The sequence below is a fragment of the Rhamphochromis longiceps genome, linkage group LG15 (genome assembly GCF_057381845.1).
Source record: "Rhamphochromis longiceps isolate RC_006_pf linkage group LG15, R_longiceps_female_GT1.1, whole genome shotgun sequence".
Taxonomy (NCBI): Eukaryota; Metazoa; Chordata; class Actinopteri; order Cichliformes; family Cichlidae; genus Rhamphochromis; species Rhamphochromis longiceps.
The window spans coordinates 21686736-21701594 of record NC_140571.1 but is presented as its reverse complement, the minus strand read 5'-3'; the positions used below and the strand labels follow the sequence as shown (position 1 = coordinate 21701594).

Below are 14859 nucleotides of genomic sequence, written 5' to 3'. Positions count from 1 at the left end.
GTTTTTCTCTGTGTGCTTTTTCTTTTTTTTTTTTGTCTAAAAGCTCACTTCTTTTCCTCTAGCCATCTGTGTTTATGTAACAGGTGGGAAAGAGGCTTGGAAAAGGAGACTGGATCCTCAAAGCAAATTTTGTAACCTGATATTTTGTGTTCTAATCAGTTTCGGTGTCTGGAATTAGATATGGAAGTTGGTGATTACAATTTAACTTGCAGTAGCTAAAATAAAACTTCTCTGTATTTTACAAAGTGCCACTATTCTTCATTGCATTTTATTGTTAGAAAACCCACTGATTTAGCATTTGAATTGTGTGTATCCTTTTAAAAGTAAGAATAATTATAGGTTGAAAGAGTTGAACATGTTTAATTGAGGGTAGTCACAGATGGAGAAACGCAAGAAAATATTTAGCTGGAACAAATATCTGATTCAGGTATCATGTTGTTTGAATCATGAAATACCTAGCAGCAGAGAAATACAGGGACAAAATGTTCCCACTCAGTCCATTAAAACAAACAAAAAACTGAGGTAACTAATTAAAATGTAGCACGGTGTAATTGGCAGCTTTAGTTCACACAGCCTCAGCCAAATTCACAGTTAGTGGCCAGGAGTATATCGATACCTGTGTTTAAATCCACAATAAGAAAACAAACTTTCTAAAGACATTTAAAAGTGATAGTAGTCACTGTTCCAAGAACATCGGAACATCTTTCTTCTAATTACACCAACAAACATTATTCTCATTTGACATTCCATGTTTTCATTACTAAACTATACTAAAGTAACTTTACAATTCATCTTGTAATGGGCCGTGATATAGCCCCACACAGCTCTCTTTCTTTTAGACAGCTGTCTTCTGATTGGCTGCACACCATTGTTTCAATATGTTACTGGCTATAAGGTCAAATTTTGAAACAATTATAAATATCTGATATAAATATTTGAAATATTTGATTTCCATAGTGGTGTGTGGCAGTTAACAGAGTCACAGAGTTCAAACCTCCTGATTATAAGTAGCAAATTCTGTGCCTTCCTGGGTCCTTTCCAGGTGCTCTGGCTTCACAGTCCAGTGACATGAATGTCAGCTTAACTGATAATTGGCTGCTGGAGTTGATGGCCTTGTCCAGATCTCTCGTCGATTGACAGCTGGGATATGCTTCAGCCCCATATGACCCTAAGTTGAAAGACAATTGACAGCAAAATGTATGTCATCTCTTCTGACCAGGCAGGAGATCTGTATGAGAAGATCAGGAACAACCAGAGAGCGCTGGAGTGCTACTGTAAAGGAGGTGCCTTCAGGAAAGGTAAAACAGTTAGATAGCTTAGACTGCATATACCATTTGATAACTTCTACAATGTTTTGTACAATTTTAGATGGTAGGTTTAAGCTAAATCAAGTCAATTGTAACTTTTCTGGTAAGAAAGTTTCTCCTTCCTGTTTCCTGTAGCGGTAGAGCTGGCTCGCATAACCTTCCCCGCTGAGGTGGTGAAACTGGAGGAGTCCTGGGGAGACTACCTCGTCCAGCAGAAACAGATGGACGCTGCCATCAACCACTTCATTGAAGCAGGGTATGTAGAGTAGAGGAGGGATGGATGGAGGGAGAGGACTGGAGAGACAAAGATAAGGACAGATGGAGAGGCAGAAAGATGACACTTGAAAAACAGTCCAACAGTGATGGCCAACAATTCTTTAAAATCATCACCAGGATAATGGAGAGATGAGATTTAAAAAAATCGCTATACCAATGCCCCAAAATCCCAAATAAGACAGGTAGTCAGAGCTCAGAAAGAACTTAGAGACGCGTCTAAAACTGAATTTTGACTTGGCTACAAGTCTCTACAGAAACAAAGACGTTAAAAATACTACTTTTAAATATAGTTAGTAAAGTTTCAGGCACTATTTCAGATAGCTATAAGCTAACTATAAGTTCTCTCTCTGCAGAATAGTTAAAAAATGCAACTAGTATTACCAACACAATCTGCATTTTAATGCTGACTCTTGCTATCTGAACAATTAACGTGTTCATATGGTCTTCCATGCAGCTGTTCTCTTAAAGCGATCGAGGCAGCCATCGCAGCTCGCCAGTGGAAGAAAGCAGTCCACATCCTGGAGTTACAGGAGGATTCGTCATCAGCAAAATACTATGTGAAGATAGCTCAACACTACGCCTCCATGCAGGACTATGAGGTGAGAGACAGGAGGACTGAGGTAGGAGGTAAAGAGGAAAACCTAAATGAAAAACAAAAACAGGTGAAGGTATAGCCACAACATGTTTTCTTTCAGATCAGTGAAAAGGAAGGCATCAAAAAGTACAAGTTTTTGTCTTTATTGTATAATAGATTATATGTTGGACTTTTATTAAATTGTGGGAATGTTTAAGGGTAAGATGAAAATAAGCTACAGATGTAAATATAACTTTTTAAAAATGTCTGATATAAACTATTCTTTTCGTGATATAAATGATGAACTGAGGTTTAAATGTATTTTTTATACATAATATGAGACGGTAGCACTTACATGCTTGTCTGCTTTCACACATCCCATTCCATCCATAGGGTTCAATAAGATGTCAGCCCACCCTTTGCAGCTATAACAACTCCACCTCCTCTGGGAAGACTTTTCATTAAGTTTAGAAGTGTGTTTAAGGGACTTTTTGACCTTTCTTCCATAAATACATTTGTGAGGTCACTTACTGGTGTTTTGGAAAGAAGTCCCGGTTTACAGTCTTGTGTCTAATTCATCCCAAAGGTGTTTCTCTTGGGTTGAGGACAGGAAACCATGCAGGCCAGTCAAGTTCTTCCATGACAAACACGTTCGTCCATATCTTTAGGTACCTTGATTTGTGCAGTGGTGCACAGTCATGTTGAAACAGGAAGTGGGCATCCCCAAACTGTTTACCAAAATCTGGGAGCATGAAATTTTCCAAATATCTTGGTATGCTGAAACATTGAGTTCCATTCACTGGAACTAAAAGACAGTTCAGCAAAACTCGCCCATTTGATTTTCCAAAAATCTCACATTCTCCGCAATGATAGCTGAACACATAGTTCATATTTCCTCCTCACAGCTCTCCATTAAGCTCCAGCTCTGAAACCCCGGCATCTCCTCCAGAGCACCTCTAGGATAACAGCAGAACTGCCAGGAAAAGTTGGCTAAAACGTGAAACATGTTCACCTTTCACTTTACAACCAAATATCAACATTGTTCAGACGTCCGGAAAAGTCATCTTTTCAATGTCATTTTAACAAGGTTTTGCTCAGGGGATAGCACTGGCAAGGTGTTTTAACTGAAAAAGATAAATCTGCTCTACACAGCAGTAGACAGATGGCAAAGTAAGAAACTGGTGAACAGTGGAACAAAAAGAAAGCAAAACACGACTACAGATCGTTTCAAATGCGTGTAAACGAGAAACTGCATTTTTAAATATTTGTGCTGGTTACATACTTTGAACTGAGTCAGTGTTACACTTTCACTTGTGTTATATATGTACCTCATAAAAATACTGTACAGGCTTGGCTAAATGAAGGAGGCTGTGACATTTTGCCACTGGCAGTTAATTTCCACTCATCTCATGTGGACACGTACACACACCCACACACATGCACGGTGGCCAGTTTTCACTTTACTGCAGTCTCTGTGGACACTGTAACCCATGTTTGCTCCAGGGTGCTTTGGCAATAAGGACAAGTTTGGTAGTTGTAACAATACTTTTAAAAGTTGCCCCAATACCACAAAAAACACGACTGTTGAAAAGAAAACGATAACGAGAGCAATCTGGTACGAATACAAAGAAAAGGAAGCGAGATGATGGTGGCGAAGCGCAGTGTGCTGTGCTTATTCTGATGAGCTCAGCTGAGCCAAACGGCCTCCACAGACTGCCAGGCTCTGAAAATAGCAGCCTATTTCAGTCAGATTGCTCCATGGGCATATTCACAGAAAGTAATTAAGATAACAAGCTCTTTGCTCTCCAAGTTGGGGGGTAGTTGTTGCAGGAAAGTGAATTTCAGTGCAAGCTATAAACAATGAAGCGCACGCACCTGCTGTAGCTATAGAGAAAGTATCCTGGAAAAACAGTGACTAAACACTTTTTAATCAGAATGGCAAACAACCAGCTCATCTGTTTGTTGTACTGAAGCGACTTTTATTACAGACTGATTCTATGAGTATCTGGCTTTATGTAGCAAAAGTCTGTTCACTGTAAAGTAGCGGGATTTTTTTTCATTATATTATACTTTTTAAAATGCGATAAAATTTTAATTGCTTCATTCACTCTCTTAGTCTCTACTGTGTGTTAAGAGTCAGATCACTGGTCACAACATAAACTGGCAACCAGCAGCAGAGTTTAAAACAACAACAACAAAAAAACAGTGTTATTCAGTAGGTCTGATATTACACTGTTGTAATTACATGTTTCATGTAATGGCACAGTCCTACACGAGCCTTTCTAGATCAGTATTTGTTTACAACCAAACTCACGAGTTGCAACATTGAAAAAGTCTACCACCAGAATAAGTATAATTAGAATTTGGTTTCACAAATTGCATATCCTTAGCTAGTGCAGATAAAAAAGCAGCCTTTGGAGTGTGGTGAACTCTGTGCAAGTCTCTGCATATATCACTTCTATTCTCAACTCCTCAGGTATGAACAACGAGAGTAAGGCCTCTGCAATCTGAATTAAAATTAAGTTGAGTTTTTTCATAGTTTGATGTATTCATTCAAAGTTTCCAGTCTTGTCTTTATTTAACAGGGGCAGTGCACATTAATGGACAGCAGTGTAAGAAAATATGAGATGTAAACACGGCAGATTTTATCTATACTCCTAATTCACATCCTCAGTCCCTGGGCAGATCACATAAAACTATATAATAAACAAAAACATGCAGAGATGCAACAAAACAAATAAATACAAACATGTCATATACCATCTGTCCCAGTCTGGTTCCGACTTGGTGGTCTTATTGCAGAGAACCTAAACAAAGTGCGCTGCTAAGTTTTAGTTCATTTAGATGAGAGTTTCACATATTTTGGCTACATGGTTTCTCTGTTACTAGTGTTCCCCCGACATTTTTTTAAATGCAATTCAATTTTATTTATATAGCACCAAATCACAACAACAGTTGCCTCAAGGTGCTTTATACTGTAAGGTAAAGACCCCAGAATAATACAGAGAAAACCACAACAATCATATGACTCCCTATGAGCAAGCTCATCTGCCGCTTTGGAGGTGAGGGGAGATAGACGGGACAAAGACACACTGTGGAAGAGAGCCGGTGATTAATAATAACTAATAATTAAATACAGAGAGGAATATAAACATTTGTAGTAACTGCTGCCTGATCCACTCTGTGTGTAGGGGGAGGGGACTCACACACACAGGTTTCTTTGTGATTGACATTAATGCACTCCAAAGCCTCTTATCCCGAAAATAAGCCAACATCAGTAAGCTCCATACCCTAATCTTAAAGGTGCATCCACTCTGGAAGTGATCTACTCTGCGCCCATTGCTTTTTCTCCGACAGGCTCTGGATGGCTAGTTAACACTCTAATATAGTCACCTAAAATCAAGTTTTATCCTTAAACATGTCTTTGAAGAGGTTTGGAGAATAAAAAAAGAGCCAGCCAAAAAGTTCTAACTTAGAAAATATAATTACTGTGTTTCGCTAAACCTCAAACAGTTTCTTATCAAGATAGCTGGGCAAGATTTTATTATTGCCTTTGTGACAGATGACTTTAATATATCACTCATGTTGTTTAGCTGAACCCACAATCTGCTTGTTTTGCACTGGCAGGCATGCCCACACACATATATTCAATGAGAGTATCCTTAAAGCTGTCCCATTTTGAAAATGGTAACTTTGTGATTAGGTTAGGGGGGGAATATGCAGATTTCAGCTGCAAAAATAATCTGGATTAAACTCTCAGAATGGGCTCTGTATAAGTAATGTAATATATAATTTTTTTTAATGTGACATTCTGTATTTTCTATGTGTTTTGTTATTTTTTTATTGACCTGTAGATGGCAGAACATCTGTTTGTGAAAGGAGGTCACATTAAAGATGCTGTAGAGATGTACACCGCAGCAGGGCATTGGGAGGAGGCTCACAAGGTCAGCACGGACACATTACAGCATAGTTTTAAATATTCTGTGTTTTCCAGAGTCCTTTTAAAGAAAATCTCCCTGGAATAGATATTTAAGAATCTAATGTGGGATTAATTAAGAAATGTAATATTTAAGGCCGTGTTTTTAATATTCTTTTTCTTATAAAGCTGGCAGTGAAGTGTATGACGGAGGAGGAGGTTATGGCTCTGTACATCAGCAGAGCTCAGGAGCTGGAGAGAGATGGGAAGTTCAAGGAGGCCGAGAGGTAAATACAAATCTCCATATTTACACGAATTTGTCACGTCATTGTCTGCTGGAGTCGAGCTGGTGGGAGACAAACTACCATGACACCATTTGAGTTAATCTCTGACCTTGAAAACAGCAGGAGAAAAAGTCTGGGCGTAGTATTTTAGACCTGAAGTGTTTTAAAAAGCCCTCTTTCCCCTTTTACACATGCAGGCTGTTTGCTACAGTGAAGCAGCCTGACCTTGCCATCACCATGTACAAGAAGAACCGGATGTTTGACGATGTCATTCGTTTGGTAGCCAAACATCACCCTGACCTGCTGACTGAGACCCATGTCCACCTAGCCAAGGTACACACCACACTGCAGTGACAATCTAACGACAGTGTTTTTACTCCTAGAGTTAAGCCCTACAGATTTAACATGTTACAATCAAATAAATCTAACTGTGACCCGAACCGAGCCTGAGTTCGGGTGATGGGCATGCTAACTGTGTAAAACAACTCTCTTCACACATATTTGCAAATTGCCTCATGCATCTATAGATTTGCAAATGGATGCATGCTAAAACCTTTGTTTTGTACCAGACTGTAAACATGCTTATTTCCTCTTTAAGCTTTTCGAGCCAGCTTCAAGTGGCTGCTAGAGGAACTACAATGTTGGTATTCTTCTATATGAGCATCCACCTTTGTCACCATATGAATAAATGACAGAAATAAGGAATAGTTTAATAAGATAACATAAAATAATGTTGAACAGACTGAATAATATGAGCACACTAAATAGAAATGAATCAAATAAAAGTAGTAAATAAAGTAAACAAAAATCTTTGTTTATGTAATAAAACAGTCAAATAAAATAAAATAATGCAACAGAATAACTAAATACAGTCACATAAACACTGTCTATAAACCTTGCTTATTTAAAATACTGGGTGAAGTGGTAGCTTTACTTCTAGCTGCTCTCAGTTACTCCAACAGTTAGAGCACAGAAACTAAAAGCTGCCTTTTTTCTGCTTATTGTACTGGTTCATACACTGAAAGTACCAGAGCACTAATGCAGGACTTTAAGACAGGTATAATTTGTTCTCTCTTTCCGTGCTATGAAAGATAAATAGGATTAAACTGCAGTGACAGTGTTTATACTGTAAAGCAAAGTTTTTTTTGTGGCAGTTCATCTGCTTATTTTTCTTGTTTAATTACTTGGAGATGAGGAACATAACTCCAAGAATGTGAGCAACAAAAACAATGTCTTCAGATCCTTCCTGCTCATCTGAAACCAGTTTAAAAGTGAGAGAAGGGTTGCGTTTTGGTTCATGTCATTACTTCACAGCTCAGCATTTACGCAGGCACGACTGGTTGGGGCTTCTCATCAGAAGAGCTCTCACGGGCTCAGAAACTGCTGCAGTTCTAGAGCCGTGTGAGGTTTTTATTGGGAGGTCTGTGTCTGAGACCACTCTCTGTTTCTAATGTTTGTAGCTGTCCAGCTGTCTTGGGAGAAATGCCTTGCAGCAGTTTAAACTCAAACAATAATTTATTCAACATTTTCCTGAATTGTGAAGTTCAACAGATCACTGTACAGACAAATTTTAAAGTCTTTTAATCATGTCCCGACATAATCGCTTTCAAACTGAGTCTCTGAGCTCTAGATTTCTTTTTCATTACTGAATCTGTTCATTTTTGGGACCAATTTTCTAACTTTTTTTTTCACAGTGTCGCAAACTTTGGGGCATTAATTCTTCCTCTACATTCTATTCTAGCTCTAATTCAACGACCCTTAATGGGCTGTGTGGTTTGGTTGAGCCTGCCGGTATGTGATACATAAGTTATGGTAAGTGACGGTGATGATAAATGTGCTGTTTGCAGGAGCTGGAGGCTGAATCGAGGTTCTCGGAGGCGGAATACCACTTCATGGAGGCTGAAGAGTGGAAGGCTGCGGTCCACATGTACAGTGTCAATGATATGTGGGAGGATGCGTACAGGGTACAAACGCCACATTTGTTTTGTTTTGTTCACTTGTGTTTAATCTCATTACATTTATAAGATATGGCAGAGAGCAGTAAAGTCTAGAACCTCGTCCCACGCAGCAAATGTTTACATCTCACACTCTGCTTATATCAGCTGTTATCTGTTGTTGTAATTGTTTTAGGTTAAAGCATATACTGTAGATTGCATATATTATAATGTTTATTCCTGATGCTAAATGCAGAATAGGACGGCTTGACTTGTTGTTACTGGGTTTCATGTCCACAGCATTGTTACAGGTGTGTGGCTCTCTGTTTATTGCTGTAGTTTCGTTGGGAATGCACCACAGCTTTATAGCTTCTTTCAAATGTTTCTCCCCGGGATTATGTGTTGTAAGGGGGTTAGGGAGCCACAGGAGTGAAGGCCTGGTGTAATGATTTTTTTTAATGTGTTTGTGTGTTCGTCAGGTGGCAAAAAGCCACGGAGGTGCTGATGCGCAGAAGCAGGTGGCCTACCTGTGGGCCCGGAGTCTGGGAGGAGAGGCAGCTGTTAAGCTGCTAAACAAGTTTGGCCTGCTGGAGTACGCCATCAAGTCTGCTTCAAATAAATCGTGAGCATTATCACAACACAAAGACCCAAATAATTATCTAAGTTCAATTTACTCACATACTGAGTTTCATTTTATTTGCTTAAAATATGATAAACCTTTTGCAGAGCTTTAAAACAAGTTTGACACTCATTCAGAATCTTTTATCTGTTGTACTGTCTGAAAGGAAATCCTAACGGTAAAACGTGATCAATTGTTTCCTTCCTAAAAAGGAAATGAGCAAGGTCACTTAGTAACCATCTTATAAAGTTATTTGTGCTTTTAATTCCCAGACCGTGTATAAATTAATGGGGAGAAAGCTATATATTTGACTTTTGTGGTCACAGGGACAAAACGTGCATGTATCCTCAGTCAAATCCACATTTCTAATTACTTACTATGATATCAATTAGAGGTTTACACATGCATACACACTTATCTCATAGATTTCTACTAAAAATCCTTTGAGTGCCAGATCTCTTATATGTGACATAAACAGAGACTGTCCTCATGTTCTCTCCAGCTCATTTGACTTTGCCTTTGACTTGGCCCGCCTTGCATGTAAGGAGAAGATTCCTGAGATCCACCTCAAGCATGCACTGTACCTGGAAGATGAGGTAAATCCATCACAGTTTTACCACACAGTCAGTTTTCTGCTCTTTCTATACACTTTCAAAAAAGTTGCTACAACTACCCACATGAAGACTTTTCAGTTTTCCTCCTACAAAACTGCTTCATGCCAAATTTATTCTCTGTCTTCTTTATTCAACCAGACCAAGCACATCAATATGTGATTTTTTTTTCTTTTTATTGCCCAGCATAGTCAGCTCATATGAGAATAACAATAAACCTGCTGCTGCTGTTTCTGTGAACTAACTCACTGAGTTATTGTTCGTAATTTCTGTTACTGAGAATCTTGAACTCACTGCATGCTGCACACATTAAGTCGTGTTAATCCTGAATTTTTTCATGGTTTCATCTTACAGGGGAAGTTCACTGAAGCCGAGGCAGAGTTCATCAAAGCAGGAAAACCCAAAGAAGCTGTGTTGATGTGAGTACTGGAGGTGATGATGTTGTGCTCACACTTTGAGCCCATCATTACTGCCAGCTGATCAGCATCAGTGAGGAGCAGATTTATATCAGTTTCAGGCTCAGTTTGAAGCTTAATGTTTAAGGACAATTTTGGTTAATATAATTATTGGAATACTTCAATTTTTAAACTTTCTCATGTCATTAAAAAAAGTCCAAATGTGATTAGTTTCACTAATCACATATCTCTTTTAAGGGGTTCTTTCTTCCATAATTGAACTAAACAACCAAGCCTCATCAAAATCATTTGATAAGTTGGTAATACTTTAAATTACGCTACATATATTAACCATTAATTAGCTCTTAATTAAATGTCTGATAAGGGTATAATAGGACCATGCAGCCCAAGTCATTAGTAAGTGGTTTGCAATGACTAATAAAGAGTAAACAGGCTACTAATAAGCATGTTTATAGCAAGATAATTAAAGCCTAATCTAAAGTGTTAGCAGAAAGTTAACTGAGGAAACAGCCTGCATAGCAATCAGCAGTAGAAATACTAATTATGTATAGCTTTCTAAAAATAGACATAGTGAAGTTACACCACAGCCAGCCACACAGCACTGCGCAGCAATGATTCTTGTACGCACATGCTTAAGTCATTTTAGGTAATATTCAAATTGGGGAGTGTGTGAGTATTCATGAATGATGGAGAGTAACCCATGATCAGTGACAACCCCAATGCTAACACTAATGTTAACACTAACCCTGGGCAAAGAAAATATCGTCTTTGTTTTTAATTTCTCTTTCAAGGATAGCAGGCAAGGAAGAAGGAGAATAGTGATTCTAACAGACACATCAAAAATAATTAACTTTTTTCATTTTTTCCCCCAAGATATAGGATTGAGGTAGGGTTATGACTTCGTCGTCAGAGAGGTAAAAGCAGTTTTAACGGTTCACAAAAGTATGTAGAGATTTGAGGTTTAAGTTTGAGAAGTGCCATTACTTCCCTAAGCCACTGAAAGCAGATATGTCTTGAAATTAATGTCCAGCCCCCCAGATAGCCACAGCTTTAAGTAAGTAAATTTCTATGAACCTGAAGTTATTCAAAGTCCCCTTTCTGGTACTTGATGAAAAACATTTAAAAAATCGTTTCCGTTAATCTTAAAACAGATTATTTTTGGATTTTATTTCCTGTGTGTATTTGTGTGTGAACTGTTCCAGGTATGTCCACAACCAGGACTGGGCCAATGCACAGCAGGTGGCTGAGGGCCACGATCCAGAGAGCCTGTCTGAGGTTCTGGTTGGCCAAGCCAAGTTCTGCTTTAAAGAGAATGATTTCAAGAAGGCTGAGGCCTTCCTGCTCCAAGCACAGAGACCTGAACTAGCTGTTAAATACTACAAGGTAACTCCACCTCAAATTTATTTATAAAGCACATTTTTAAAAAAAAACACTACCCAAAGTTCTGTGCAAAAGATAGAGTGGATAAAAAGACAAGGGAATAGAAATAAATAAAGAAATAAGAAAAAAATAGATATTAGTGGGTGATAAACAGAATCATGGCCGAAAACAGCACAGGAAATACAAAGACCAATGACACACTCAAATGTCAGTGAGTAAAAAGTCTAGTTTTAAAGGATCAAATGGAGGGAGCAGATTTGAATGTGAGGGAAAAGTTGTTCCACAGTTTGCTGGCAAACACACAGAAGGCCCAGTCTCCTCTGAGGTTAAATCTAGCGCTAGGGACAGTCAGAAGCATTCCAATCACCTGACTGGAGGGACATGGGAGATTAATAGGGGTGTAAGAGGTCATAGATGTATTAAGGAGACAAACCATGAATGGCTTGTATACAAACAGGAGTATCTTGAAACTGATTCCGACCCTCACTGGCATCCAGTGGAGAGATGCTAAAACATGTGTAATATGACCTCTCTTTTAGGCTACGTTCACACTGCAGGCGAAAGCGCATCAAATCCGATTTTTTTGACCCTATGCGACCCATATCCGATCATGCTATGACAGTGTGAACGGCGCAAATCCGATATTTTCAAATCCCATCTGGGTCACTTTCGTATGTGGTACTGAATCCGATACATATCCGATGTTTTAGAAAGCGACTGCTGTTTGAACGGTCATGTCGCATTAAATCCGTCTTTTACGTCACCGACACAAGACTGAAGCCAATTATCAGCGCCAGAGAAGACATCGCGAACGCTTCCTGGCCATCCAGTGTAGATGTCAGTGAAACTGTTGGGAAGACAACGTAAACATTTTATTTGTACTGTATAATCTGCAGATTCTGACAGAAATCTGCAGCTATCCTTTGAAGCACCGCTCCTCTCTTAAACAGCAATAAGGATCATTATTAGGTTATTTACATTATTATGTAAATAACAAAATAACTTAAAGCAAAAATTGGGAAACGTGAAGTCCGAAGTCTTTATATTAAGGGCCATCAGTCAAACAATACTGTTGCTCTGGGTCTAAACAGAGCGCGTTGTGTGTGACATCTTCTTTTGCGCATGCGGGCCGCTTTGAGCGTTCACACTAGAGCGCGTTTGCTGACGCATTTTATTTGTAGTGTGAACGAGCAGACAAAAAAATCGGATTTGATCAAAAAATCGGAATTGAGCATTAAGACCTGCAGTGTGAACGTAGCCTAAGATACCTGTGGACAGCCTACCAGCACCAGACAACAGAAAATGCGAGCATGAACACAATTTTGCAATCTCTCACAGAAAGGAAAACCTAACTTTCGAAATGGAACAGAAATGAAAAAAGCTGTTTTAACCACTGAGTTAATTTGCTTGTTAAACCTAAAGCCAGAGTCATATATCACACTAAGAGTTTTGGCCTAAGGGTTTACATAAGTGGACAGATTTCCAAGTTGATCAGAAAAACTTACAAAGGAATTGGCAGAGCCAAAACAGAAAATTTCTGTTTTGTCCTCATTCAGCTGAAGGAAGTTTTGTGCCATCCAGTTCTTAATGTCCACAAGGCATTTGATGATGCTATTCAGCCTGGACTTGTTGGCATTGAGGGGGAGATATAATTCCATGTTGTCAGCTTAGGAGCAAAAAATTATATTATGTTTACTGATTATTTGACCTCAAGTAAGCATGTGTAGAGAGAATGGGACGGGACCTAAAATGGAGCCCTGAGGTACCCCACAGGAAATTGTTACTGTTGAAGAAGAATAGTTTCCAGTAATGTAGGAGAAGATCTATTTTTTTAGGTATAAGGTGAACCAGTGTAGTCAATCTGCCGCTGATACAGAAAAAAGACAAGAAAGTATTTGTAGAATTTTTTGCAATTTAGTGAAAAATGTCTAAAGTTGCAGGATTCCTTTTTCATTTTTCAGATGTTGACAATCTGCCTGATAGTCAGTTATTTAATTGATTTCGTGTCTGTTTTAAATTCAGGATGCAGACATGTGGAGTGATGCCATACGTATCTGTAAAGAGTATATCCCCAATAAACTCTCCATGCTCCAAGAGGAGTATGAGAGGGAGGCCTCCAAGAAAGGACTCAGGTGAGATTAAGCCCATAAAATAAGTAACCACTGACCTTCATTTCTTGTGGTGTTCAAATATTTTAGGTCTAACATGGCAGAGTAAAAGATGAAGCACAGTCCTACTAAAGAAAACCCAAATCCGTCACTGAAGCTATATCTAGTTACAACATTTGAAGTCAAAAGCCTTTCAACTTGACTCGTGATTATTTGTGGGACATTTTTTAACATATTTTGAACATTACCAGAAATGCATCTATGCACAACGAATCAGTTTGATGCTTTTTTCCTCATTTTTTTAAAAAACACCTCACGTGTACTCCCAAATTTCAACTCCCGATGAGGAACAGCTCATTAGACAGCAAACCAGCAGAATGCAGCTCATACCCTCCTCCCATCGTTTCTCCCGCTTTAATGACTTGTGGGAGGAAACATCAAAAGTTACCAATGGAAACGGATAAAAAAGAGGGTTTGAAGAGAGAAAACAATGAATTATTCTTGCAGACTTTACAGCTCAGGCTTCAGATAAGTGCAAAGCTTCTCATCTCCCACTGCATCCATCTGCAAAGCTGTGATGGAACTGCAGCTTGTAGAGGATGAACACAGTTCTAATCTCTAATTTCTAATGAAATGGAAGCTAATGACAAAGACCGATTATTAACAGGACAAGTAAATATATTAAGTGATTGAGATGAAAAGGCTGTGGATAATACGAAAATGTAGAGTACATTCCAGACAGAGAAAAACATGGATTCACTGAAGACTAACAGGGCAGAGGAGGGCAAAGGAACTAATACTGCACGATAGAGAGGGAAGAAAAGAAAATTAAAGAAAAAAAAACTAAACTTAATACTACAGAAAACTCATTACAGGAATGATAAAGAAATCCAAACAGGAACCAGACTCGGTCGTTTATCAAGCACTGAAACTTGCAATATACTGTAAAAAAAACAAAAACAACTAAAGATAAACCAAAACTCTGATATATTAACCCAAAAATCCAAAATTCTAAAACAACACAAAATGAACATTTATGTGTATAATTTATGCTCCATGAAGTTGAGGAATAAGGCACACACACATATAGAATGGGATATTGCTTTCCAGCATGTCCTGACTGAAGAAACCTCTATTCACGCCTTTAAGGCTGATTATTTGTGATGATATGTGTATGGCCCCGCCTGCACATATACCCCCTTCTCTCAGCCTCTTCTCTCAGTTCGATAGCCACTCTTCATCGAGCCAAGCTGCGCAGAGACAACCTTGTGTTGTAACTCGTTCCTCTCCTTCAGAGAACAAAAGTTATACACATAACTGTTCGTTCCCTTTCAGTCGATTCACATGGTACAACACATATAGTATGGGACATATATACACGCCCTGCAGAGTATCCATCAAACTGGAGTTGGACCACCACCACCTTAGTGTGTG

The 14859-nt window shown here is 38.7% G+C and overlaps 1 protein-coding gene across 1 annotated transcript in view; it reads left to right on the top strand.

Annotated features, from left to right (window-relative positions):
• The window catches only part of ift172 (intraflagellar transport 172), a 56944-nt gene that overhangs the window by 22886 nt on the left and 19199 nt on the right, over positions 1–14859 (top strand). Inside the window, exons 23-34 of the mRNA XM_085381906.1 lie at positions 1220–1298; positions 1443–1563; positions 2038–2182; positions 6012–6101; positions 6263–6360; positions 6555–6690; positions 8205–8321; positions 8771–8913; positions 9413–9506; positions 9876–9940; positions 11140–11320; positions 13340–13449. Coding sequence (XP_085238032.1) covers positions 1220–1298; positions 1443–1563; positions 2038–2182; positions 6012–6101; positions 6263–6360; positions 6555–6690; positions 8205–8321; positions 8771–8913; positions 9413–9506; positions 9876–9940; positions 11140–11320; positions 13340–13449 — 1379 coding nt within the window. The remainder of the gene's footprint in view (positions 1–1219; positions 1299–1442; positions 1564–2037; positions 2183–6011; positions 6102–6262; positions 6361–6554; positions 6691–8204; positions 8322–8770; positions 8914–9412; positions 9507–9875; positions 9941–11139; positions 11321–13339; positions 13450–14859) is intronic.